General features: G+C 37.7%; 3 protein-coding genes across 10 annotated transcripts; 1 reads left to right on the top strand and 2 right to left on the bottom strand.

The window, feature by feature from the left end:
- Nucleotides 1-1,758: 1,758 nt before the first annotated feature.
- LOC147399040 (PH, RCC1 and FYVE domains-containing protein 1-like) lies at nt 1,759-17,910 on the top strand. 7 transcript variants are annotated; one of them, XM_086448441.1, is made up of 11 exons: nt 1,759-2,078; nt 2,235-2,337; nt 2,470-2,735; nt 4,799-4,885; nt 5,891-5,980; nt 8,380-8,460; nt 8,675-8,863; nt 8,959-11,082; nt 12,875-13,021; nt 14,812-15,092; nt 17,365-17,910. In XM_086448441.1, exons 3-11 carry the CDS (start codon nt 2,688-2,690, stop codon nt 17,519-17,521), a joined length of 3,204 nt encoding a protein of 1,067 aa, XP_086304567.1. In that variant the 5' UTR covers nt 1,759-2,078; nt 2,235-2,337; nt 2,470-2,687; the 3' UTR covers nt 17,522-17,910. The 7 variants fall into 7 exon arrangements, with proteins under 7 accessions (XP_086304567.1, XP_086304564.1, XP_086304565.1 ...); XM_086448438.1 differs by having other exon boundaries at nt 1,759-2,082; XM_086448439.1 differs by having other exon boundaries at nt 1,759-2,082; nt 2,217-2,337.
- A 379-nt stretch (nt 17,911-18,289) lies between these two features.
- LOC147399039 (Pentatricopeptide repeat (PPR) superfamily protein) lies at nt 18,290-20,363 on the bottom strand. The gene has a single exon (XM_086448442.1). The coding sequence runs from the start codon at nt 20,361-20,363 to the stop codon at nt 18,597-18,599; it is 1,767 nt and encodes a 588-aa protein (XP_086304568.1). The 3' UTR covers nt 18,290-18,596.
- A 26-nt stretch (nt 20,364-20,389) lies between these two features.
- LOC147399038 (AP2-like ethylene-responsive transcription factor AIL1) lies at nt 20,390-24,689 on the bottom strand. 2 transcript variants are annotated; one of them, XM_086448443.1, is made up of 9 exons: nt 24,426-24,689; nt 23,671-23,945; nt 23,503-23,585; nt 22,896-22,904; nt 22,706-22,800; nt 21,346-21,419; nt 21,219-21,269; nt 20,836-20,912; nt 20,390-20,719 (listed from the first exon to the last, which is right to left on the bottom strand). In XM_086448443.1, exons 2-9 carry the CDS (start codon nt 23,871-23,873, stop codon nt 20,541-20,543), a joined length of 771 nt encoding a protein of 256 aa, XP_086304569.1. In that variant the 5' UTR covers nt 23,874-23,945; nt 24,426-24,689; the 3' UTR covers nt 20,390-20,540. The 2 variants fall into 2 exon arrangements, with proteins under 2 accessions (XP_086304569.1, XP_086304571.1); XM_086448445.1 differs by lacking the exon at nt 22,896-22,904.
- Between the last annotated feature and the right edge of the window lie 1,855 nt (nt 24,690-26,544).

Below are 26,544 nucleotides of genomic sequence, written 5' to 3'. Positions count from 1 at the left end.
AAAAAATTGATATTTGTAGAACTAATTTTCTCTAGGGACGGATATGAGTAATGTGAAAAATATTGTAATAACGGGAACGTAAACACAAAGGGAATAAAATCAGAATTCATATTAGGGGGTACCAAATTTTGACACCAACTGCCAACCTGACACAACTCAGAGTTGAGATCTACAATGTATTAGTGTAAATGGTTCACTACAAAGGGGGAAACTTTTCTGGCTCATCTCCCTGGACATGATTGATTTAGCTGTTTGGGCATTTTGGTTTTTGAAAAAATAAATAAAATAAAATAAAGCTGGAAACTCATTTGTAAACTTAGAAACTTATTCAACAAGGGGGTGGCTGAATGGTAGTAACTTGGGGCCAAGGAATTTACTCTTTCTATGGTCTCAAGTTCAAATCCCACTATCCATAAAAAACCTTGGTGGGCACACACCGCTCCATGTAGTCGGGTATAGCCTGAGTGCGGGGCGTAGGGACTAGTCTGGTGCGCGCAAACTGGCCCGGATACCCTTCGTTATGAAAAAAAAACAAAAACTTATTCAACAAAAAATTTAGTTAATTAATTTTGAAATATTAAAATTATTTTCAATACAGTCATGTTAATTTGACTCCCCCATGTGGCATATTCAAAATACTCTCCTGATGTGGCATGTGCTTGAACCATAGACTGTATGCCTCGGGATACACAATTGCACATCTCCATAGATCTATTGTTGTGTGTCCCGATAAAAGGAAATCTATGATTTTGGCACATCCCACGTGAGGAGAGTATTAAGAGTACGTCATGTGTGGTGTCAGATTATCATTACTCTTTTCAATATTTTATAACGAGAGATATTATTGATGCACCAACTTTTGTTAACACCACACCAATTGTGTGCAATTATTTGTAGGGGTGCAACTTAGTTTGGTTCAAACTAAGAATCGAACCAAACTGATAGTTTTGGAGTGGTTCGATTTGATTTGGAACAAGTCACGATTCGATTTCGAATTATGAAAATGGAGAACTGATCAATTTGGTATGATTTTCAAATCAAACTTGTATAGAATCAAATCAAATCAAACCAAACTGAGAATTGAACCCTTATGCAATATATATATTCTGAATTATTTTAGAAATTACGAAATATATTAATAGTCTTTTATGGATAAACTAATGATTTTTTTATGGCTAGATTAGTGATTTATTGTATGAAATTTTATGTTTATTATAAATTTATTTTTTTCATTAAAAATTATTACTTATAATTTATAGAATGTTGGCAACCCATAGAATCGAATCGAACCAAACTAAACTGACTTTAGTTCTGTTTGGATTGATTTGATTCTAATGAAATTTGGTTCGATTCTGATTCTTATTTAGTGGAATCAATCTATGTTGGTTCGATTTTAATCTGACCTCAAACCGAACCAAGTTGCACTGTTTAAATCTTTGGTTCCATAGGCATTGGTGTGGCATTAGCAAAAGTCTGTGTGACAATAGCAGCTATCTTTATAAATACAAATATTTAATTATTTGGTACATCCGATTTGACGCAAGTCGTCGAGTTTTAAGAAACTGGCTCTGCAACAACCGGTTAAAACGGTCATTATGAATATGTTAGAGGGTTATTTCGGTCAATTTGACCTTCATTTTGTCATTTTGTCCATCTTTCCTTGTCTCGATCGGACATATTTGTCAATTTCTAACAGAGAAATGACAAACCAGCCATCACATCAAATTGATAGTCGGGCTAAGCAAACGAATTCTGTTGCTGACGTGGCATTAACCTGGAGAAATGGATTTAATGAGAAAAAACAGTTAATATAAGGGGGAGACCCGAAGGGAGAGAGGCGCACGTTAAGCCTCATCAAACCTGCGATTTTATCAAAAAAAATTTCGAAGCCTTCGATTGAAAACTCGAGACCTCTTCCGTTTTTCCTCGCAGGAATCGCTACACCTGCAATATTATAATCTCCATGAATCGTACCTGTTAGCTTGTCGATCGATTCTCCTCCTTGATTGAAGCTGAACAACCTTAGATTCGTTGAACATGGCCGACTACAGAAGGATTTTTTCAATTTTTCTTGCAATGTAGGTAAACATATTCTACATTGCCCTAATTTTACAACTTTCTAGGGTTTGAATGGTGTTTTGAGGTTTAATTTTGTTGAATCGAAGATATTCGAGATTTTTGGACGGAACTTTTTAAACTTTAAGGTTTCATCTAAGGGTTTTAAGCTGTTTCAGAGCTTACAAAGTTGTTTATGAGCATGACCGTACATAAATCGAAAGATGGCATATGAAGGAGCCATGGAAGCGTTTCTTTTTTGTTGAGTTTTGCCAATTTCAGGTTTTATTCGTTAACTCTAGATCAGAATTCTAGGGTTTTCGTGTTTTGGGTGATTTCGGATTTGAATTTAATCGAGCTGCGAAGCTTTCACTATAGAAGAGCGTCTTCAGCTGTTATTTCTTTGTGAAATAGGTTTCTGGTGGAGGAGTTCATGAACAGAGCATTTTATATAGATTTCTTCATAAACATGGAATAAATGAAGAATTTGGTTTCCCATCTTTTAGCGAAGAATTCGTTGGGAGGTATTTTATGGGGCGGATTTGGACAATCTCTTGTTATCTTCAAGATATTTCATGTTATTCAAATCGGTCTTACTCTGAAGGGGGACAGTTCTTGATTCTTCAACGTGAATGGCTGAGCTTCAGAGGACTAGTCCAGCTGAGAGGGATGTAGAGCAGGTATCACGCATTCGCAACTCTTAGTTCAGCTTCTTTATTTTCCTATTTAAAAAAAAAAAAAGAATTAAGTAGTTTGCGAGTTTAATTTATTTTCTTAACTCTGAGAAATGATGAAACTATTATAGATTGCACCAATGCAGTTGACTGTCGACCCAAATTATTAGGTCCCTAGAACTAGACGAAAAATGTTGCATAAGATAAGTTATAGTCGCTACTAGTTTCCAAAATATTTCTCCTTTATGCTGCCAAAATCTGGTATTTAACAAGCATAGCCTTAGTTATATGGTATAGTGGTTGTTATTCCCTAAAACTCATTTTGTGTAGAAAAAGTGCTTAGAAGTGTTAGATAGAGTCTTGACACTGGTCCCTTTTGGTAAAATTGGGACGTCTTGAAGTCCCATTTATATTACAATTTTACAGCATGAAGTGCCCTATCTTTTCAATGGCGGTAAGGTATGATCAAATCTGCAACCTCTTGGTGGTGGTGACCTATCGATATACTTTAGTATGTACCAATCAGGACTTTGCTATGCCTGCATCATATGGTAAGTGTTTTGAAGTTGTAACAAATGTAAAAACCCAGGTAATTATTGATTTTTGATCACTAACTGTTATAGGTGAAAATTAGATCAATGGCACTTTTCAGTCTGTCTGTTTCAGACACAGAGTATTGTGGGTCCAAGTCACTATATAACATAAATGGATAGCTACCTAATGGATCCGTCATTGACATTCACAGACAAGATATTGATCTTGCTCATGTAACCTTGAAAGAAATGCCTTAGTAAGAATTCTTCTAGTTATCCCCTTTTGCTACTTGTATATAAATGGTGAAAGAATTATCTTTTGGTTTTCGTTGTGGACCAAGTCCTTATTTATGATTGCAATGTCTATGGTGCAATATTATTTTCTGAATCACTCGAAGCTTGAGTACTATGGAGTTTAGTAACTTTGAAATCTTGGTGCTTCCATGGACAACCCTTTCCCTGTCGCTTCAGTTTGGCCCCCCTCGTTTCTTCCTTCAAAAATGACCTTGTGGCTAATGGCCTTGGATAAGATTCTCACCCACGATTATCGTAGAGTGAGGGGTGTGGTCCTTGTGGATTTTTGTTTTCTTTGCAAGTCTAATGAAGAGTCTATAAACCATCTCCACATTCATTGTGGGATGGCTTGTTAGGTTTTATATTACTTTATTTGTTCAATTTCTTTTGGTGTGCCCCTCACTCAATTATGACGTTGCTTCATTGTTAGAGGTCCACAAACTTTGTCGGAAGAGTGAGGATTCTTTGGAATTGTATTCCACCGGCTATCTATTGGGGCATGTGGAAAGAAAGGAATGGGCGAATCTTTGATGGGAAGGAGACTTCTCTGCAAGAAATCATCTTTAGTTATGTGGGTTTGTTGTTTTATTGGTATAAGCAAGTTCACGAATTAAGGGGGTCCAGGTTGAAGACTTTCTGTTTAGATGGGATTTTATTTGTAATGGGTGATCCTTTTTGTGGGGGATGTGTGGTCTGGGTATTGTTTTTTTTTAGTTCATTTTTCTCTTTTGTTTCTTGTTCTTGAGTTGTTCTTCTTTGAGGACTCCTTAATAAATTCTTTGGCTATCAAAAAAAGTAAAAAAATCTAATGCATAGAAAATTAGTATGTGTTAGCTTAATAGGCCCGAATCTTCTCTTCCCTTGGTTTATTTATCTGGATGGTAGTTTTCTTACCTAAAAGTTATGGACCTTCTGGTCATTCATAATGTTAAAATTATTGTCAGTTTATCAACCATCTTGTGGCTTCAATTCTTCTTTCTTTTTTTTTGTCTTTGTAATTCTGTATATCATCACAAATTGTCAATGTGGAGGATCCAAAGCTAAGCAATGCTGCATTGTTGGGTACTTGTCTTTTAGGACAAAGCATTGTGCTTTTCTAGTGATTTTTTTGTGAGAACAAGACATTACATTTTTTTTAAATGGGTTTTCTGTCACAAATTCACCTATTTTACTTTTCTTTGTGTTGTTTGGTACTGTTAATGATCTTTCTAGGTGCACTCAGTCCATGTTTTGGATGTGCAGGCCATTATAGCTCTTAAAAAAGGGGCATACCTTCTAAAGTATGGGCGCAGAGGGAAACCAAAGTTCTGTCCATTCAGGCTTGCTGGTGTAAGTTTCCATGGATATAATATGATCCCGTCAGTTTTCTGCTTTCATAATGTTTTGCATGTTATCTTGTGAACCTTTGGAAGATTTTTAAATAGCATTTGTCCATTGCACGATGCTTACCTAGGTGGAAGATTTAAAATATTGAAAAGAGTGTTTTGAAGATTAAGATATTTTTGTAATTTTCTTGGTTTTTGACCAAAATGACCCTAATTATAATTATAATAAGTTTAAATATAAAAGTGAGGACATTTATGACCACTCAAATTTTGGTGTCGAATCACATCAACTCTGCCTTCTCTCATTATAATTGTTTATATATATAGTGAAGCTGAAATCTCAATGGGAAATAATCCTAATTGTGACTTTTTTTTAATATATTAAGTATAAAGATTTTATAAATATGAAAAAAGAGAGAGTACAAAGGAGGCCTAGATGGTCCCCCAAAAAGAAGAACAAAAAACAATGACTAAGCAAAATAAAAAAACAAATGGCAAGCACAAGTAAAATGACCAATACCAAGAGCTACACAAGCTTTCCCATCTAAACACAAAATCTTCAAAGAAAATCAGGGAAAACTCCTTGTTTAGCCTAGCCCAAAAGAACATCAACCCTAGTATCTCCATAAACACCAAATACGTGTTATTCTCCTTGCCTTTGAATGCCCTATTGTTTATCTCCTTCCAGAGACCCCACGCTATGGCCGAAGGAAGAATAGACCACAAATTCCTTTTTTTGTGAGAAAAGATATTATAGCCCCGACCTTCTAACAAAGAACGGAAATTATAGCCCCAACCTTTTACCCTATTGCTAGTTGAACTGTTGTAGCAAGAGTCTTGATCATGACCTACCTCATCTCTGGTTCAAGCTGTCTCACCCATGTCACAAATCTCCATGTTATCAAACATTTGATCCTCGGCCCTAGATGTAATTTTCTGTTGCCATTTGAATTGAAGAAATTGCTCATTATTCACCTCAATTTCCTCAGGTGGTTTGTTTATTTTTCAGGACGAGTCCTCATTAGTATGGTACTCTGGCAAAGATGAGAAACAGCTCAAACTAAGTCATGTGTCAAGGATTATACCTGGACAGCGTACTGTAAGTTTGTGCATAGTCATATCCTTCTTTCTTTAAAATCTTCAAGCAGGAGAGTTCCACCCACTCCTTAACTGAAATGAAAAAACGGATTGCGTATTCTCATATGCAGAACATGATGCCTTATTTATTCTGCTGGTTAAATTGTTCACTTCTATTTTTCTTTGGTTTCTGAATTTGAATCCCAAATAACTCCGGAATTTACTCTGTGGTAAAGCATGTGTGCATGGTTTCAATCCACCTTTTTTTCATTGGTTATTTTGTTCATTTTCTCATACCTGTGGTTGTCACTGTTTCTCTGGTTCTGTAAACTGATAGTCACCTTATTATCTACAGTAACAGTAACATGTTCAAAAAAAGGAATATTTTGTATTTAAATCCTTTCTTCACTTCAAGGATGTAGATAGTGCAGTATAATAAAGTGGCCTTTGACCAAAAGCGAACTCGTTTTATTTTTATACCAGCATCCAATTTTTATTTTTACAAACAAGAGAAATAGTTGACCTAGTCTTTCTTTTTCTTGATGGGTGATCTGGACTGACTTGAACCCACAACCTCAAAGTTGTTTTGCAATGTGTCAAACCAACTGAGTTATGGGTCTTAAGCCCACATAGTCTTTCTTTACTTGGAAACTTTTCATTTTGCAATTTAATGGTGGTAATCTTTAACTGAAAGCAAAATGGCTTAATACTCCAATATGTATTTTCATCTGTTATGTTATGGCCTTATATATAAGTCAATAAACTCAATTTGAAACAGACATAAACCAGTGTCGTGGCTTGGCTTATATTGCACACAAGAAGGGCCAATGAAGATCCGACTAAAAGATCTCAAAATAAACCTTCTGCGCGTGAACTGCAAGTTCTTCCAACAATTTCATCAATAATTAGGCATAATTTGGACACAAATGCCGATAAAAAGGGACATTAAGGCTGAAAACAAATTCTTGGACCATATACCTGCATACTTATATTGATTGTGACCTTTCTACATTGTTGCGACTTGGCTTCCATTGCATAAGATGCTTTCAGATTCAATAACTACATGGAAAAGAATCATGGGTGTTCTGGATACATGTATGATCCATTGAAACAAGAGCATTATATCATTTCCTTGCTTAGGATGACCAGTCATTAATTATGTTTGTGACATGGAAGCTTCTCACACTGTCTCTCATGCTAATGTGAAATACTTATGTTGAGATCCAACTGTGAATGCATTTAACATCTTCTGGCTCATTGCCCTTTTACCCATTCTATTTGGTCTTATCTTGGACCCCTCTTTAGGTTCCATTGGATTCTTCCTAGATCAGTTTTAGAGCACTTCAAGAGTTGGTAATCACGGGCTTTCAGAAATAGAGAAAGGAATTTAAGGTGTATTTGGTCGCATGTATTTTCGTTTTCCATGGAAAATGAAATCCATGGGAAAATGGGCAGGGTGGGAAAATTGATTTTTTGTGTTTGATCACGTTTGGAAAAAAAAAATAGAAGGAGAGGAATAAGGGGATGAGGGGGAGAGAGGGTGGGGATTAGGGGTAATGGTGGAGGGGGGGGGGCGTGGAGGGCGGAGGAGGAGAAAAAAGAAGAGAGGGCGAAGCAGAAGGAGGAGGAGGAGAAAGAAGAAGAAAAAAAGAAAGAAAAGAGAGAGAGAGGAGGTTGGCCGACAGCGGTGATGGTGGTGGCGGGGAAGAAGAAGACAAGATTATGGTTTTGATTTGAGGGTGGATTTCATTTTCCCTTGGAGATAGATGGGAAAGTGAAAATCTACACTTTGTTGGATTTTTGGATGAGGATGAAAAACCATTTTCCATGGAGAAAATCAATCAAATACATGGAAAATGGGATTTTCATGGAAAATAGATTTCGCACCTATTTTCCCTAAACAATCAAACTCACCCTTATGGAGTTTGGCCGTTCTACTGTTTGTTGGGGCATCTAGAAAGTAAGGAACAACACAATTTTTTCTTGGGAAGGAGTATTCTACTCATGAGGTCATTATCAACATTTTAGGGCTTATGTTTTTGAGGAATTCAAAGGATTTTCTTTTCCGAGGACCTCCCTTTTAGATGAAACCTTGTTAGTAATGGGAGATTGTAATTCTCCTTTGTAGCATTTTCTTTTTCTTCTTACCTTTTAGTTGGCAGGTCTTCTCAACCTCCTTTTGATGGATTTATAAATTAAAAAAATTATCTATCGAAAAAAAAAAAAATGCCTTTTCATAAATTCTTGTGGGGGCCCTGATGATTGCTTATAAAGAAGTCTTGATACCTGGTATTTTATAATCTTAGGATTCAACTAAAACCTTTACAAATGTTTTTTCTTAATCTTAGATTTAACTTATTATTCACTGAACTGAGATCTGTGGTACATGATGAAGGGTATGATATGAGACTTTTCTTCCAGGCAATATTTCAGCGGTATCCACGGCCAGAGAAGGAATACCAATCATTTTCTCTTATGTACAATGACAGGTCCTTGGATTTGGTAAGTGTTACTTTTTCGGTCTCTCTTTTCTGCACAAAGAACTTCCACATTTAATTTACTATGTAGTGAACATGAATCCTCAGATAAAGTTTCCCCGTGTTATTTTTGTCTTATTCTTCATATGCATATGTTAGCATATTACTCATGTTATAAATTTATATCTGCATCTTATACATTATAATTGTCCCGGTTGCATCATATTGCCCTTTGACAGATATGCAAGGATAAGGATGAAGCTGAAGTATGGTTTGTTGGTCTGAAGGCGTTGATTTCACGTGGTAACTATCGCAAGTGGAGAACCGAATCCAGAAGCGATGGAACTTCTTCTGATGGTCTAAGTTCCCATACTCGAAGAAACTCTCCATTGATTTCACCTTGTGCCAGTAGCGATGCACTGAATAAGGTTTTTTGCTTTTTTACTGTGCTGTTTATATAACACTATTAATCTAAGGGTTTTTTCAGTTAAATTTCTCTCGTCAATTATTTTATTTTTCACAGGATTCGGGAGACACCCAACGAATTCAGTATCCTTATGAAAGTCCTCCACTGAATGGTTTTGGAAAGGCATTTTCTGATGTGATGTTATATACAGCAGCCGCCAAGGGTGTGACTCAGTCAGAATCAGTTGGCAATTCTTTATCTTCATTGTCAACTGGGGTTGCAGATAATTCCAATAATCGGGGTTCTGGAGTTGATACTTTTCGAGTTAGTTTGTCTAGTGCAGTAAGCTCATCAAGCCAGGGATCTTATCATGAAGAGTTCGAAGCTTTAGGCGATGTTTATATCTGGGGAGAAGGAGTTGGTGATGGGATGCTGGGTGGTGGTACGCACCGGGTTGGAAGTTCATCTGCAGTCAAGATAGATGCACTTTTGCCTAAGGCATTGGAATCAACAGTGGTTCTTGATGTCCACAATATTGCTTGTGGTGGTAGACATGCTGTTTTAGTCACCAAACAAGGGGAGATCTTTAGCTGGGGAGAGGAGTCGGGGGGGAGGCTTGGACATGGAGTGGAAACCGATGTTTCCCACCCAAAGCTTATTGATACTCTTACTGGCATGAACATTGAACTAGTTGCATGTGGAGAGTATCATACATGTGCTGTTACATTATCTGGGGATCTTTACACATGGGGTGATGGTACTCACAACTCTGGTCTTCTTGGGCATGGGAGTGAAGTCAGTCACTGGATCCCTAAAAAAATAAGTGGTCAAATGGAAGGTATACATGTTTCATCTATCTCCTGTGGCGCTTGGCATACCGCTGTTGTGACATCTGCAGGCCAAATGTTTACATTTGGTGACGGAACTTTTGGTGCCCTAGGCCATGGTGATCGCAGAAGCACCACTGTGCCAAGGGAAGTTGAATCTTTGAAAGGACTACGAGTAATGAGGGTCGCTTGTGGTATTTGGCACACGGCTGCAGTTGTGGAAGTTCTTGTTGGGACTTCTGATTCTGGTAATTCAGCTTCTGGAAAGCTGTTCACTTGGGGGGATGGTGATAAAGGCCGACTTGGACAAGGTGATAAAGAATCTAGATTAGTTCCGGCATGTGTGACTTCTTTGGTTGATGTAAGCTTTTGTCAGGTAGCATGTGGGCATAACATAACGGTTGCATTGACCACCACGGGACGAGTATATACTATGGGGAATACTGCTTTCGGACAGTTGGGGAGTCCTGAAGCTGATGGAAAGCTTCCTATTTGCATTGAAGGTAAAATCAGCAATAGTTTTGTAGAAGAGATAGCTTGTGGTTCTTATCATGTCGCAATTCTGACTTCAAAAACTGAGGTTTACACTTGGGGAAAGGGTGTAAATGGGCGCTTAGGCCATGGAGACAATGATGACAGAAATACCCCGACGCTTGTGGAAGCTCTGAAGGATAAACAAGTTAAGACTGTAGTATGTGGTTCCAGTTTTACTGCTGTCATCTGTCTTCATAAATGGGTGTCTAGTGCTGACAACTCCACGTGCTCCGGTTGCCATAATCCATTTGGTTTCAGGAGAAAACGTCATAACTGTTATAACTGTGGGCTAGTCTTTTGCAAAGCATGCAGCAGCAGGAAATCTATCAAAGCTGCTTTGGCTCCCAGTATTAACAAGCCTTATCGTGTATGTGATGATTGTTTTACTAAACTTAAGAAGGCCATGGTGGAGTCTGGATCAACTTCTAGATTTGCTAAGAATCGAAGTGGAAGTATACATCGTAATTCCAATGACGTGGGAGAAAAAGAGACTCTAGATCCAAAATTACATGCACAGCTCTCCAGGCTCTCCTCAGTTGAATCATTAAAGCAGGCCGAAAGCAAACAATCCAAGCAGAACAAGAGACCAGAATCTGACAATAGTCGTCTCGCTCCCAGTGGAAGTTCTCAATGGGGAAACTTTTACTCGTCAAAATTTTCAAATTCCTTTGTTGGAACTTCAAAGAAAATATTCTCTGCTTCTGTTCCTGGTTCAAGAACAGTTTCTCGGGCAACCTCTCCTGTTTCAAGAAAGCCAAGTCCGCCTTGTTCTGCAATACCCATGCCAACTCTTACTGTTCTTACATCACCAGAAGTCATTGATGGCTCAAAGCGAACAAATGACAGTCTCAGCCAAGAAATTATGAAATTGAGGGCACAAGTAAGTGTTCTATAAATGCTAAGAAGAGATTGCGCCTCTTAAGTTCACATTTATAGACACATTTTACTTCATTATCTGACTAAGGTTGGGTGTGGTACTTGGGAGTAGAGTAGTTAAATTCAAATGCTTTAACAAGATATTAACTTTCTTTTGTTGGTTTATCTGTTGAAACGAATTAGGCAGTGTTTTCCACTTCTTTTTTTGATAAGTAAAATTATATTAATTACTAAAATAAGAGAATGAAAATGGAGGAAGTTAAAAGAGACATACCTAGAGTATGATAAAAACTACAAAATGAAACACCCTAGATGCTATAAGCTCCCAACTAAATGTAAACTCCTCAAATAAAATGCTTGAAATCATAAAAGAGACTACAACAACAGAAAACTGAGGCCTGAGATATTTTCTGCAAACTTAGCTAAGTGGTAAGACCCTATCTGCTTTAAGTGGAAATTTCAAAAAGTGGGGTTAAAATGATGCTTTTATGTAAAAAAAAAAAATTGTGTGTGTGTAGAAATTGTGTTCTAAAGGGAATTTAGTCTTTTTTTTTACGTAAGTAAACTATCTACAACCATAATCTTATCTAAGGCGTCGACCAAATAAAAAAGCCACCTTTTATGGGTTTTTGATCCTCAAATAATGGATGCGAGAAAAACAAAATTTCACGAATGAGCCAGGGAAATGGCCGAAGGATTTTACCAAAATACACCATCATGTCTCATCCAAACTCAAACAACTTCATCGAATGAGGAGATTGGGATATTAGATATGTGACTTCCAAGGCTAGCCCAAAGAGTCGACTTCCTAGTCATTGAAACTTCTGTTAAAACCAAGGTCCTATAGATGTCATTGTCTGACTGCATCATGAAATTCTTACATGGCAAGTTTTCCTTATTGATATGGAATATAGATCAGAAAACTTGAATTTGAGTGGGGATTCACCACACCAGTAACCATCCCAACAACGAACCATATTGATTTTGCCTATTATGAAAGATTCCCTTTTCCCAAAGTCCAACGATGCATGTTAGATGCCCTCAACACTCCAAACCCATAGGACATTCTCACCTCTCCAGTTACACAGCCCGATCCACTATTTCGCCTAAATGACATTCCTCTAGATGCTGTTGTGATCAGCTTAAATCTTCACCACCACTTATTCAAGAGTGCATTGTTCATGGATTCAATGTTACGAAACCCCAACCCCCTCTCCTTTCAAATGAGCAAACACTTGCTACATACCACAATGGTATGCAGAAGAAGATGCGTAAGAAGTTTTCCTCTTCCCCAAAAAGCTTGATGTAGATGGTGCTTGCATCCTCTGTTTTACCACAGTTGTTGGCATAAATTTAGTCGATGCCTATTCCCCAGATACTGTCATTGCTTCATCTCCGAGAAAAGAAGTTCACATCCTGTGGGCTTTCTACCTCCACACGGCATTGCTCCGTCAGGCTTTTGCCCATGTCAGAAAATTTTGTTCGTCTCACCACAGTTGGAGAAAGATGGATGAGAATGTGTTAGGAATATGTTGCCTGAATTTTCCTAGATTTTCTTCTTTTTCTACCCATTTTGAAATATCTAGACTACCACAGCATGTGAAAATCTCATTCTTTCATTTTTCACCCAAAAAAAGATCTCATTCTTTCATGACATGGGGTGCAAAATTCCTTTGATGGTTATCATATTCATTAACGGGCATCAGATCAAACTCATTCGTGGTAGTGTAATTACTTGATTGGAATATTAGTTTGTTGAAGAGATGGGAAGATTTTGACTAGAATCTGTTCTATAGGTAGAAGATCTTACCAGCAAATCTGAAATTCTTGAAGCTGAGTTGGAAAGAACATCAAGGCAATTGAAGGAGGCCAATGCAATAGCAGGTGATGAAACTGCAAAATGCAGGGCTGCAAAGGAAGTAATTAAATCTCTTACTGCACAGGTGAGATTCTTCGTCAGAACATGATTACTTTTATGTTTCTTATTGTTTCTTACATGCTCAACTGCTTTATGAATTTAACGTAACTCATTCTTAGAAATGCTTTCCCTGTATTTTTCAATCGGTTATGGGTGTCTTGTGTATACTCATGTCAATGTTTTATACTGGCTGAAATCATATGCTTTAATGAACTACATTTCACATTTCATTCATTGATCTCGTATGCTGTGATGTTTCAACTTTCAACCATCTTTTCGTTCTTGCCTCACCTTTGCTCAAATTTTTTTTCACACTCAAACAATATCTATAAGCTATTTCTCACTGAGATTGTCACCTTCGCTTATATTGTCTCCCCCCCCCCCCCCTCCCACACACACCCCTTTTTTTTTATATCAGAAATTACTTTATCCAACACTACTCTATGCAACTGGTGCAATTCCTCCATCATTTGTTTCACTCAGTCAGTGGGCCTGTAATGGAACACACAAACATGTGTTTTATCCACAAAGTGGAGCTCTGCACTTATGAAAAGCACGCTTGGTAATATTTACTAAATGGGTCCACCATTTAAAGTTTATAAAGAAGTGTAAGATAGTGCAAAAGAGTGGGTCCCGCCATCAATGGAACACACTTCCGGTTATACTTTTAAAAAGTGGCCGATTATTTCATAAAACACACATAAGGGGTGAATGTTTCCCAAGATTCACTTGGTCAGATGATTACTACCATCTCTTCAGTAACATGTTTTGGATGATCAAAGAATATCTGGTAAACTTTTAGACGAATCTGAGGCCAATACTTAAAAAAAAATCTGCTGAAAGACAAAAATAGGTTGATTTTTGTCACAAGATCACAAGTGGCACGCATGTAAGAAGTACCATCCTCCTAGGGTCTAAGGATAGACCTTTAAGGTACACGAGGGTGGGTCTCAACTCTACTAATTACCTGCTGTCCTATCATGCTATAGTGCTTTAGGGATTACGTGGGACAATAGAGACACCTGTCATACATATGGTCGTATGGGCTTTATTAATTTAATGGACTGGATGGTCTAGAATGTGCACGATTGGTTTGTGACTTCTGGCTATTGTATTAAAAATTGAAGAAATGAAAGGTAGAAGCAGCAAAAAGGAAATGATGACCTAATCTTTGGCTTTGTGTAGCTTTGGAAGTAAAATTTAGATATTATTTATAGTGGTGCAAAAGAAAGGAAAAAATGAGGAAGTGGTGATACAAGAAACTTTTGAGGTTAAAAATGAAATATTCTTTGGTACATGTTGCAGTGTTTATCATCTCTTCTAAACATGTTATTTCTATTTTGTATTTTTACAATGAAATAAAGTATTTCAAAAAATATCTCCACCACATGCAATAAACTGTAGGGTTGTGTTACCCTATGGGTTTGTGGGGGCCAATGTGCCTAATACTTCGAATTGGTGTTTGATACCAATATGGCTCTGTTCTATAGATGGTGACTGCTTTAAAGGGCAGAACCCAAACTTGTGCCATTGACCTTTCTTATGTTAATAATAATGATAGGTGCTGTCTCCTGATTACCCTTTCAATGTTATGTTTTTTGTACGAAGTGCATTGGTAATTGAAAAGAAAAATAGAGAAAAACATGTGTACTTGAGCACTAATTACTGTTGCACATTAGGTAGAAACAATTAAAAATTGATATACCATTATTCATTATTTCATTTGCTTTTCATTATTGATTTACTTGTGGTACCAATCCTTCACCATTCAATGTTCTAACTTCTGCTACTACTGTGTGGTTCAATGTTGGGCAGTTGAAGGATATGGCTGAAAGAGTACCCGAAGGACCTATTGCCAGCAGTAGATCAGCTTCAAATGCTGGACACACCTCCAGTAATCCTACTGAAAAACATTTGAGCAGCATAACCTCTCTTGATCCCGAGTCTAATGGTCACTCAACAAATCCTCCCTTATCCAATGGAACCAAAGTGCAAACTGAACAAGCAGAGTGGGTAGTGCAAGATGAACCAGGTGTATACATAACCCTCTCCTCATTGCCAGGAGGTGGCAAAAATCTTAAGCGGATACGCTTCAGGTATGAGTGTTCATTATTGCTATCTACGAGTAATTTTCTTGAATGCAGCTTACGTATAGTTTTCCTTATGCGTTGCTTCCTTCGTTTTCTTAGCACATCTTTACATGCTTTTTGAATTCATTTTTTGTAGAGCTGGTAATGTCCTTTAGAGAAGAGATACAGGTTTTCAAGCCATAGGTTCTTTCATCTTCTTCTTTTCTTTTGTTATTATTATTTTTTTGATAAGTATAAATTTATTTTAAAAGGTCAAGAAACCTACCTAATGACAAGCTAGAGATATATCTAGAATGGATCTAAACATATAGAATCCCATTTTTTTTAATAAAAGTCCTCAAAAAATACCCCTTTGAACTTGTCATAAATCTTACACCCAAAAAAAAAAAAAAAAACAAGCCTATTCTGCTAATGATCCCTTTTTGAAGAGACTTTTCATTCCCCTTAAAGATTCTTCTATTTCTTTCCTTTTAGGTTCCCCAACATAAAACAAAAAGTGCTAGTGCCCGCAAAATTCCCTCCTGTGAAATGCCTTAATCTGCCAAATTTGGAATAGGGCTAGAATATACTTATGAAAAATTCAATGAGTATGGATCAAGGAAAGGAGATGAACCAAATCTCCCTAGCAAATGAGCAATGAATACATAGAGGATCTATCTTCTCACTTGTGGATTTACCAAAGAAACAAAAGTTAGAAATTATGAAACCTTGCTTAATCAAATGATCTGTGGTTAGATTTCTATCCAAAGTGGCTAACCAAACAAAATTACCTTAGGTTGAGCTTTTAGACCCCAAATAGAAGCAATTGAAAAATCCTTGGGGGAGTTCGGCAATAAGGAAGAATACCATGACTTGATCAAGAAAGACCTATCCAGTCATCCTCCGATTATATCTTGAAGATTGATTATATCTTGAACCTTTCAATCATTAAAACCTCTCCCAAAGCCTAAGTCCCATGGCAACTCACTTCCATTGCCAATTATGAAAGCATCAATAGTTTGATTATTATTTTTCTTTTAAGATGTAGAAAACAACAATAGGAATTGCATAGAGAAAGGTGAATCACCATATCATCGATCTCCAAATCTAACCTTTTTCCCACTTCCAACCCTGGATGCAATCCTCCTACTGGAATCTGGTAAATTCATAACAATACATTTCCAAACACTGCATCCATTCAAGAATCTCATCTCACCAGTCTCTAACCCACTGAACTCCCCTTATTTTGCTTTAATGAGCCCTATCCACAAGTTACCTTGGAGACATAAAAAAATAACGTTGGAACTGGTTTTGGGGTGTTCAAAGTCGATTATGAAAGGGTTTAGATGCACATCTTGAATGGGAGTGTGACAAAGGACAAAACCAAGCACCTGTTGACAGCCCCTAGAGAGTGGTTGCTAAAGTTCATTTTCTACAGCAGCTCTCTTGTAATTAGCAGAAATTGGTGATGCATTGATTGAACCAAATTGTCAAGGTTCTGGGTGAGCCCACAAGGCATCTTGGACTCCAATTAAATGGAAATCAGAGATCTGCTAATGCTTCATAATCCACACGACTCATCTTTTCTTGGACCATTGTTAGTGGAAGTGGGAGGGGGGGGCTTTCCAATTGCCATCATACAGGTTTCTAGCCTTGGTGGTGCCTCTAGGCAATTCAGTTATAATTGAACTATTCTTGTCTTCTTTGCAGAACAATCTTATGGGTCATCATTTTCGAACCCTTACTCCAAAATTTGGGGTTGGTTGACTGAATCCTGTTCCCCCATTAAATTGTGCTTAACATATGATCAGGATTCATGTTAAGAGGTGGCGAATTTTTTACATTGACTGCCAATCTTACGTAGTCTTCCTTTATCTGGGCTTGGGACTGGTAATGTAGTTTAAAAGAAACACTACACAGGTGGAGTTCGAAATAATCTTGTCGATCTGTTGGCAAAGTTTTGATATGTTGACTAAATCCAGTGTCACATCTATACATAGGGAAGCAAGATTACTGATCCCAAGAAAAATCTACACAGGCAGAGTTCACAATGATTTTTACCTCCCTAGTTTTATATGTTACTTTTTCTACAAGTCATCATATAGTTAAAAGTTAGCCTTTGTTTATTCCAGACTTGTTGGTTAACCACCTCTATTTTCGGGTTGCCATTACAGGGAACCAAGACTATTCTAATGTAATTACTGAATAAGAAATATTGTTGGTAAATTATATTTGTTGGACAATAATGTTATTTCAATAATTTGAGTTAATTTTTTCATTATCGGGTTCTTCACTGCAGTCGGAAACGTTTCAGTGAGAAACACGCAGAAGAATGGTGGGATGAAAACAGGGATAAGGTATACGAGCGGCACAACATCAGGAGTGCAGCAAAATCTGTTGCAGGGCCTCCCCCTCCAGTACCACCAGTCGAGAAGGATGGCAACCTGACCAACTGATGCAACCAATATATATGAATGACCTTCCCCTTCCGGAAACTGTAAATTTTTTTTTTTTTCCACTCATCCGGTGGGGTTCGCCTAACTCGAGGTATATTTGGGTGAGAGTGACAGCGTAAGATGAGAGGTAAGAGCGGGAAGCTGGTAGAAAAAGAAAAAAAAAAATTATAAGGTGAGGAATGTTGATGTTATGCTGCCTATAGATTGATTCTGTGCAGTTGGATGTTTCTCTTAACAAGTTCTCAAGGTTACTAGCAGGAATCTGTATTTGAGGTTGCATTTTATAAATCAAACTGTACTGCCATGTATGTATGTCGGCACTTACCTTCTCCCATTCAAAATTACATCGGGGGGATCAAATTGGAGTTGAGATCTCTTTCATCGAGTAATCTATCAACCAGAGATGATCATAATTGTCTGATGAATGGATTTTCAAACTTTTAATCCCCCCATGCATTGTAGAGATGTTAGAAAAATGAAAAATAGGTTTTTCTTTTGGAATGCTGTTCCAAACCTCTTCAGTGTACTGGTGGGGTTTTTATCTGTGGAAACTGTGGTGAAAAACCTAATAACCTCAAGGTGACAGGAGTAAGCAACTTTTTCGTTTTTTTGATTGATGCATGAATAAGCAACTTGAGAAAATTAATCTTTTGTTAACCAGCAAAAGAAATATTCGGAATTTTTTGTTTCCCTAATCAGAACCATTAAATAAAAAAACAACTTGGAGCTGCGATAATTTATAGTTCAGAATGAATAAATACAGCTAGTTCTCTTAACTTCCCCCAATGGCCAATGTTCCTGGACGAGTGATCTTACCATGTCTCAGGCGCTTTATGTGTGAAAATTATTGGTGCTTAATGACTGGTCCCTTGGATCCAGATAATGCAAAGAAATGATCTGGTTGTTAATGCCAAAGAGATCTTCTAAGCCTGGTTGTAGTGACCTGGTTACTCCAACGGGCCACAACCTTAGATGTATTGATTGAGGTTTTTCCAGATGTATTGTTTTCATGCACAAATCCATCAAGATTAAGGTTTCAATAAGGGGGGAAGAGCCCATAAAGTAGGGTCTATTATCATGGAGATCCGAAGGATGTTCCTTCGTCACAGGTATCCATCTCAAGTGAGCTGAATCCAGCTTCCTTCTTCATCCCCAATTTTCCTTCCTTCAATCCCCTCATTCTTGCAACATCATCCCACCTTCCAGCAACAGCGTAAGTACTGGAAAGAAGGATAGAATCAGTGGGGTGTTCATTATTTAACTCCACCAATTTCCTCTTCACCATTTCCCCAAGTTCAACATTTCCATGGACTCTGCATGCTGCAAGTAATGCACGCCATGCTGTATCGTCTCCCTTGCTCGGCAAGCTTTTGATAAGTTCATGGGCTTCTTCTAGCAATCCAGCACGACCCAAGATATCGATCATACATCCATAGTGTTCAATCTTAGGTGAAAAGCCGTAAACTCGAACCATCCTCTCAAAGTAGGTCTTCCCCTCCACCACCAAGCCTCGATGACTACAAGCGTTTAATACTGCTAAGAAGGTGACCTCGTTAGGCTTTGTTCCCTCCACCTCCATCTCATTGAAAAGTCGAATGGCATTTTCACCCTGCCCATGAACACCGTAACATGTAATCATGGCTGTCCAAGATCTCACATCTTTACTCTCCATCTTATCAAAAACATCACTAGCCTTCTCTCTGAGTCCACATTTGGAGTACATGTCTATGAGAGCTGTCCCAAGAACCGTGTCCAACTCCAACTCTTCCTCTTCTACGTACTTGTGGATACGTTGACCCATGGCCAGAGCTCCAAGTGAAGCACAAGCTGAAAGCAATCCTGCTAGTGTAGCTGAATTGGGTTTCACGTCTTCGTGTCTCATTAGTTGTAGTAAATATAATGATTCTTCTACAAGGCCATTTTTTGCATACCCATCTATGATGCAATTCCATATAACAACATCCTTTTTATGGATTTGATCAAATATTCGCAATCCAGAATCCATACGCCCATTTTTGGCATACATGGAAATGATAGCGGTTAACACGTCGAGTTTTGAGCAAAAGCCACTCTTGATGCAAAAACTGTGGAGAGATTCTCCTCCAAGGAGGAATGGCAAATCACCACATGCCGGCAAAACATTCAATACAGTGGTAATGCTCACGTCAAAACCACCCATATGCATTTGTTTGAACAAGTTCAACACAGCAGTAGGTTGAGAAGTATGGAGATAACCACCCATCAAGGTGTTCCAAGAAACCAAATCTCTTCCTTGAGGAAACTCATCAAATAGTTGGTGGGCATCTTTAATTCTTCTATGTGCAGCGTACAGATGCAAGAGGGTGTTTCTAATATTAACGAATACCTCAAATCCAGACTGAATGATTACTCCATGAATGGCTTCGCCAATACCAATAGCCAAGACACGAGCGCAAGATTTGAGTGTGCAAATATAGGAGAACTGGTCCATTGATGTTCCTTCAGCTCTTAAGGTATTAAAGAGGAAAAGGGCTTGTTTTGGGTTTCCACTAATCGAATAGCATCTGAGCATCATATTGAACATGAACAGGTTTGGATTACGGATTTGGGTGAAGATTCTAGCCGCATAGTCAATGTCTAGTATGGCCGAAGCGAGAAGCTTGCTTAGCGGAAATGGTATGAGCTCAAGTCCAGTCTTGATCATCTGAGCATGGATTTGAGTAATTTCTGAGGTTTGGGTGCAAGATTTCAGTAGATGAATGAGCTTTGGTTGCTCCAAAGATATGGAAAACCACCTTTGACACCTAGTGATCGGCATAAATTTGATGTTTCGCATAAAGTCCAAATTAGCAATTAAGATCATGTGCGTACATGTATTAGAGAGAGAGATGGGGGGAGAGAGAGAGAGACCTTAATAGAAGTTTAAAAAGTCATAGAGTTAAGAAACAACTTTGCTCCTACAAGAGATAAACATTGGTCTCACTAAAACATTCAGCGTTTCTACTGCCTCCCTTACAAACAGAACAACAATTCAACTTTTTCAATCAAGTTTGAAGTATCTGATCTTCAATGGGGTACTCTCTTCCGCAATACTTTTGATCTCCAATTCCTTCGTGCCCTCTTTGTAGTAGTTACTGATATCAAAATTTGTTATTGCATTCATGCCGCGAAGTTTAACCGCAGCAATGTCGTAGGCCTCCGCAGCTTCTCCCTCGGTATCTGATTATAACAAAAAATTCAATAGTTCAGTTCCCATCCATGGCGTGGCTCGTAAGACAAATCTACAATTTACTTCATTGCATGAAAGAGTACCAAATCAAAAAACATAAACTCACCAAATGTTCCAAGGTAGATGTCTTTACCACCAGCAACCCGGCCAATCCGAGCTTGCCATCGCCGCCCTTCATTTTGTCTGTTAAGAAATGACATTACATTTGAGAGCCCATTATTATTGACTTCTATCTAACAATTAAATTAATATTTATCAAGAACTTTATCTTGTTATGAGCAACAATGACGTAGAAGAATGCAATATAATTGTTTTTTATACAAGTAATATAATTGTTTTTAAGTTACCCGTGTAACGTTTCAAGAAGGAAGGTCCTATTACTTGAGCATCATGTGTATGTCACACGAGCCCAACTCAAATGTTTGTCACCTCTAGAAAATAAGGAGAAATAACTCAAATAATTAATAAGAAAGTGAAATCATGGAGAACCTTGTCACTCCTCGGTAAATGGAATGACCTCTCGTAAAGCAAATGCTTTTCCTGCAGTAGGAAAGCCACAGATAAGTTTCAGCGCAGAAACAAGTAAACATTCAATTTCTAATTTCCTTAGTTTTACCTTCTAAGCGAATTGACATACTCCTCTCGAGACATGTCCTTCATCTCCTCAAGTTCTTTCTCATAGTTAGAAATCTACAAGTACGAAAGCACAAGAAATGTGAAGGTTCATTAGCATGTGCTAATGTTCCACAAAGGGGAAACATGAAGTACTATTCCGATGGAACATCAGAACATTCTACAGAAGAACCCATGTCCCATGTGCAGGGAGTGGACCATATTGGACCCACAGAGCAGTGATCTCGTGTAAAATATTGACTCAGTTAATGGTTATAACCAGATAATTTATCTTCCCTTTCAGCAGTCAAGATAATCATGGAAACACATTTAGAAGAGAAGTCAAACATATACGATGTAAGCCAGATGTGATACCAAATACTGAGTTCCACTCCCCTGATTGGTGGACCATACTGATGGTCTTCCCTAAGGATTTTGTATGCAAAATAAAAAAATGTGCTCTCACAGTGCTTTTCCTTCACTATATATATAATAAAACACAACAATGGGTCCCACTATATTACAATTTTGTGGGGGGATAAACGTCCCACTCCAGCTACAGTGGAGTGGGATCCACACTATCCCACTAAATTTTCTTTCCTCACCTCTCCAACTTTATTATTTTATCTCTTTAACCCCAAAGATTTTTTAATAATACCCCTCCAATTTTATTATTTTTTCATTTTTATCCCCTTAACCCCAAAGAGGATGCCCGTGCCCTAGGCACGAGTGAACAACTCCCTCCCTCCTATATATAGGGTCGGGTTCAACAGCCACAGTTTTGTCTTATATGGGCTAAAATTTTTGAAATGGGCTGATTTTTTGTAACGATGATTTCTATGGTGAGGAGATCATCCTCACAAAAAAATCAGCCCATTCCAAAACTTCTAACCTCATCAAAAGTGGTTTATAAACTAACGGTAAAAAGTGACGGTTCACGATTCTTCAACTTATAAACTGGGGTTAGAAGTTCCAGAATTGGCTGATTTTTTGTGAGGATGATCTCCTCGCCATAGAGAACCTCACAAAAACTCTGCCTATTCCGAAACTTTTAGCCAATGTAGGACAAAACACTTTGGCTCAAGCAACCAAATGCTACTCATATACATATATATAACAGTTGAGATTTTTTCACGATCAAGATCTTGTGCGTATCTCAACAATCCATATCCCAGTGATACTTATCTCAAAGATAATTTTCAACCATTAACTTTAGTGTTTACACGATCAAGATTTTGTGTCATTTCTTGAGTCAACAAAACCCAACCCTATATATATATATATATAACTTGACTGATAAATGGTGTTCAATTAAAGAAACCAAAAAGAAAGAAAAGCATGGGCTCTATATTAAGAATCCTTACCGGGAAATTCAATTTGGTATTTGCACCTGGACCCCAAAATTTCAGAGCTGCAAGGTCATACGCTATTGCTGCTTTTTCCTCGCTTCCATATCCACCTGAGTGGAAGGTGGATGGCAAAGACCATATTAGTATGTAAAATTCAATCATGTGAGAAATCAAACCCGCACGAAACCAAATCCAAATCACGAACCTAGATATACTGAAATACAGTCGCAGCAGAAAATCCAGCCGACGTCGTAGCCACAAAACACACACAACAACAAAAACAACAAATAAAAAACCAATGAGTTACATAGAGAGTTGTTCTTTGAGAAATAATGTGTGAATTTCGCAGACTTCAAACACACATAAATAAGTAAATATTAAGAAATGTGGAGATTCGCAAGCTGCGGTTAGCATCCATGTCCTATGTAGCTCTCTGAGATTTACATTCCTAATGGACCAGACAAGCCAATATTTTTAAATTATAAAGCAAGTTCATGTTATAATTCAACAAGAAGTCCTCCGCAGAATTGAAGTGATTTCACCCATCAAGACAGTTTTCTACGCTAAGCCACATAATACAATATATTGTCCTAAACATGGAATCCACCATCCACTAATGTGGCATATTATTGATCAATCAATCCTCTTTTGGTAGTAATTTTCCGTTTATCTAATGGCTCTAACCACCCAGTCTACACCATTTGAGTACAATGCCTTTCAATTGGACTTTTTGGATCAATTAAATAACCAATAACTTCGCCCTGGAGGCATATGAAGCACTATAAATACAGTGCGTCGCTTATGAAATATACCTTGTTTTCCTTTACGTTTACGATTTTCACTTACGGTGCTACTATCCCAAAGGTGTGCTTCAAATTTCCCAGTCCATCTGTGTCTGCAAAATGATCACTAATATTAAGTTTCAAATTTCCAAATACCCAACAAACAGATATGTTCACAAGTGATCTCAATAACTTTACCGAGTAACTCCACGGTAATTTGACGTTCTTTGACCGGATTTATAAAGTGCCTTCTTCCCTTGCACCTTTTCAGAGGAATTGCTTACAGGAACTTCAACAGTGCATGACTGTAGCGCAGGTACTGACAGAGGATTGTTTGGACTTGAAGTCTCACAGTTCTCACTCTGTAGATTCTGCTCCTTCACTGGAACTAGGGCTCCCATGATTATATATATAAGGCTTAATTTGATGTAGAACCAACGAAAATACCTAATTTGAAGATCCACTTCTCAGTTCTGTCAAATTCCAAGAACTGATTAAACTCCAACCAATTTAAATCTTATAAAACAAGTTATTTGACCTAATTACAGAGAAAAAAATCCCATAGCCTGGAACTCCACACTTCACCATTAAAAAGCTCAAATTTGGACATATCTATCACAAAATCCTTAAAAAAATAGCACAAATTACACAAAATAAAATAAAAAATTCTAATTTCTTCAATAATCATGTTCTTGAGCAATTACCGATGTCGAATATCTCAAAAACACAAAAAATGGACTACTTTATTTACCGATCAACATAAATATATTTAAAAATCGTATAATTTCTAAGTAAACAGGACTAAAGTGAACGATTTTTTATTCAGGCATAATTCAAAGAAAATTTATGAATCAAGAACAAGAAATCGAAACCGAGATTAATCTATTTAAGTACTAAAAAATCCAAAATTTTAGACTTAAAAAGATCCAATCTGTAAAGAAATAGAAACGTACCGATTTTCATGGAGGTCGAGCGGTTCGTTTCGGTAATAAGATGAGTCCCGTCCGATCAAATGGCCAAGACGAACAGGGATGAGAGTTGTTTGTAAACCCGCATCTCGAGGGTCATTATGTATTATCAAATCAATGAGAAAATTGTCTCGAAATGTGGGAGGGTACATAATCTTGAGGATCATCCAACGGTTTAGAAATGAACAACATTAAACTTTCGGGATATTTATTGTTACGTATCTCGAGGGATATCAGAGTCTAAAAGGTGTGGATCTTAAGCAAGCCGTACTCTCTTGATTAGGGCAAGAGAAGTCTGAAGCTTTCGCAAGGCATGGGTAACTGTTGCCGTCAGCTCCAGTGGACAAGTCCCTATTCTTGAGGTACTTTCTAGAGTATATCCAACAATTTTTTCAATTGCCACGTGGTAATCTGTGATACGTCTTTCTTAAATATGATTTTCTGATTCTCCTATGGAGGGAACCATTTGCCTCAAGATACGAATAATTATAAATATTTTTCTTGTGTATCACAAGGTAAATGATCTATGATTTTGTGATGGGGGCAAATCTACGATTCTTACACCTGGCATGTCAGTGAGTTTTTGAGTTCTAATTTTTTATTGCTACGTTCTCATTAGAAGATATTAGAGCAACTCGAACGGATTATCAGTCCCTCTACCCATCAACTCCTAATTGCCTATATGAGTAATGGAGTCCGAAAATTTCAACTCCAACGCAAGACTCATTGCTCACCATTTTTTGGGTCTAGACATTTTCGATACTTAAAAAAAGTACTCATTTGGTTACTCGTACTTTTTAGAGGAAAAAAATTCATATAGGTATGTAAAAAAAAAAAATTTAATTTCAAAAAATTTTAAATCTGAATTAAATTAAAAAAATTATTAAATAATTTAAGGGTAGCATGGTTGGAATACATATCACATGGATACCCACAATACCTAAAAGACTCATTTATGAGTATGGGTAGAGAATGTTGCATTGGAGATGCTCTTAGAGTCCAATTAACCTTACTAAGTTAAGAATGATGATGAATGCACGTGCTTTGGTATGCGGTTGATGTGGCAAGGGCACAGAACTACACATCTTTTTCCTGTGTTATCCCCATGAAAAAAATGTTGAATATTTTAAAATAAAATAAGGTTTATTGGTTTGTTTTTTCTTAGGTTTGTTTTTGAGGTTTTTTGTGTATATAAGGTTTAGTCCCACTTCACTCACAAGTAAGAAAGTGGTGTACCTTATAAGTAATAGCCAACATAATTAGTTGTATTTATGTCACACCTTTAGGTTTTGATCAAGTACTTCAAGGTGGTGCGAAGCACCACCCGCGCACGCGCACGTGCGAAAGGGCGATTGGGCGTTTAAGGCGTATTGGGCGCTTTGAGGCGCACTTTGCACTTCGCATCGTCGCGAGGAGCTGGGGATTGGGTGCGATCAGCACCGCGCGATCAAGTTAGTATCCGATCGGGAATCGATCGGATACGATGGATCGAAATAATACCGGATCGAGAACGATCCGATACGTTGAATCAAGGTAGTACTTGATCGTAGGTGCGAGGAGCTGGGGAACCTAAAAGTTTTCGAGATACGAAACCGTCCAAGGGTTGTGGTTGATCCATCACGTGTGATGGATCGGGTGTGATCAGCACCGCGCGATCAAGTTAGTATCCGATCGGATACGATGGATCGAAATAATATCGGATCGAGAACGATCCGATGCGTTGGATCAAGGTAGTACCTGATCAGAATGATCATGTGCAATGATTCATAATTATACCTGATCAGAAACGATCAGATGCGTTGATTCATGATTGTACCTAATTAGAATCGATCAGGTGTGTTGGTTCATGATTGGTATCCAATCAGAAACGATCGGATCCGTTAGATTAAATGACAACTGATTGGACGCGATCAAAACCACTAGATCAAACAGATTCAACTAAAAGGTATTAGTTAAAGGACATGAGACACATTCTTTCAATAGGGTACAATCTGGATCGTTAGATCTCAGATAATGCACAAATCTAACGGCTATTAGACCAAGAGACATTAAATCATAACTCTTGGTCAACAGACACAAAAATGGCTATAAAAAACCAACCAGA

The sequence above is a fragment of the Akebia trifoliata genome, chromosome 7 (genome assembly GCF_017979445.1).
Source record: "Akebia trifoliata isolate Shusen 1 chromosome 7, ASM1797944v1, whole genome shotgun sequence".
NCBI lineage: Eukaryota > Viridiplantae > Streptophyta > Magnoliopsida > Ranunculales > Lardizabalaceae > Akebia > Akebia trifoliata.
This window is presented reverse-complemented; position numbering and strand designations above follow the sequence as displayed.

Bases quoted from the DNA above. Each gene is read 5' to 3' on its own strand.
- LOC147399040 (XM_086448440.1), top strand. From the start codon at position 2,688: ATGGCTGAGCTTCAGAGGACTAGTCCAGCTGAGAGGGATGTAGAGCAG. The intron at 4,886-5,890 runs GTAAGTTTCCAT...TTTATTTTTCAG, and splicing joins GTCCATTCAGGCTTGCTGGT to GACGAGTCCTCATTAGTATG. The intron at 5,981-8,379 runs GTAAGTTTGTGC...CTTTTCTTCCAG, and splicing joins TTATACCTGGACAGCGTACT to GCAATATTTCAGCGGTATCC.
- LOC147399039 (XM_086448442.1), bottom strand. From the start codon at position 20,363: ATGATCTTAATTGCTAATTTGGACTTTATGCGAAACATCAAATTTATG.
- LOC147399038 (XM_086448443.1), bottom strand. From the start codon at position 23,873: ATGGGAGCCCTAGTTCCAGTGAAGGAGCAGAATCTACAGAGTGAGAAC. The intron at 23,586-23,670 runs GTAAAGTTATTG...ATCATTTTGCAG, and splicing joins AATTACCGTGGAGTTACTCG to ACACAGATGGACTGGGAAAT. The intron at 21,270-21,345 runs GTAAAACTAAGG...TTCCTACTGCAG, and splicing joins TATGTCAATTCGCTTAGAAG to GAAAAGCATTTGCTTTACGA.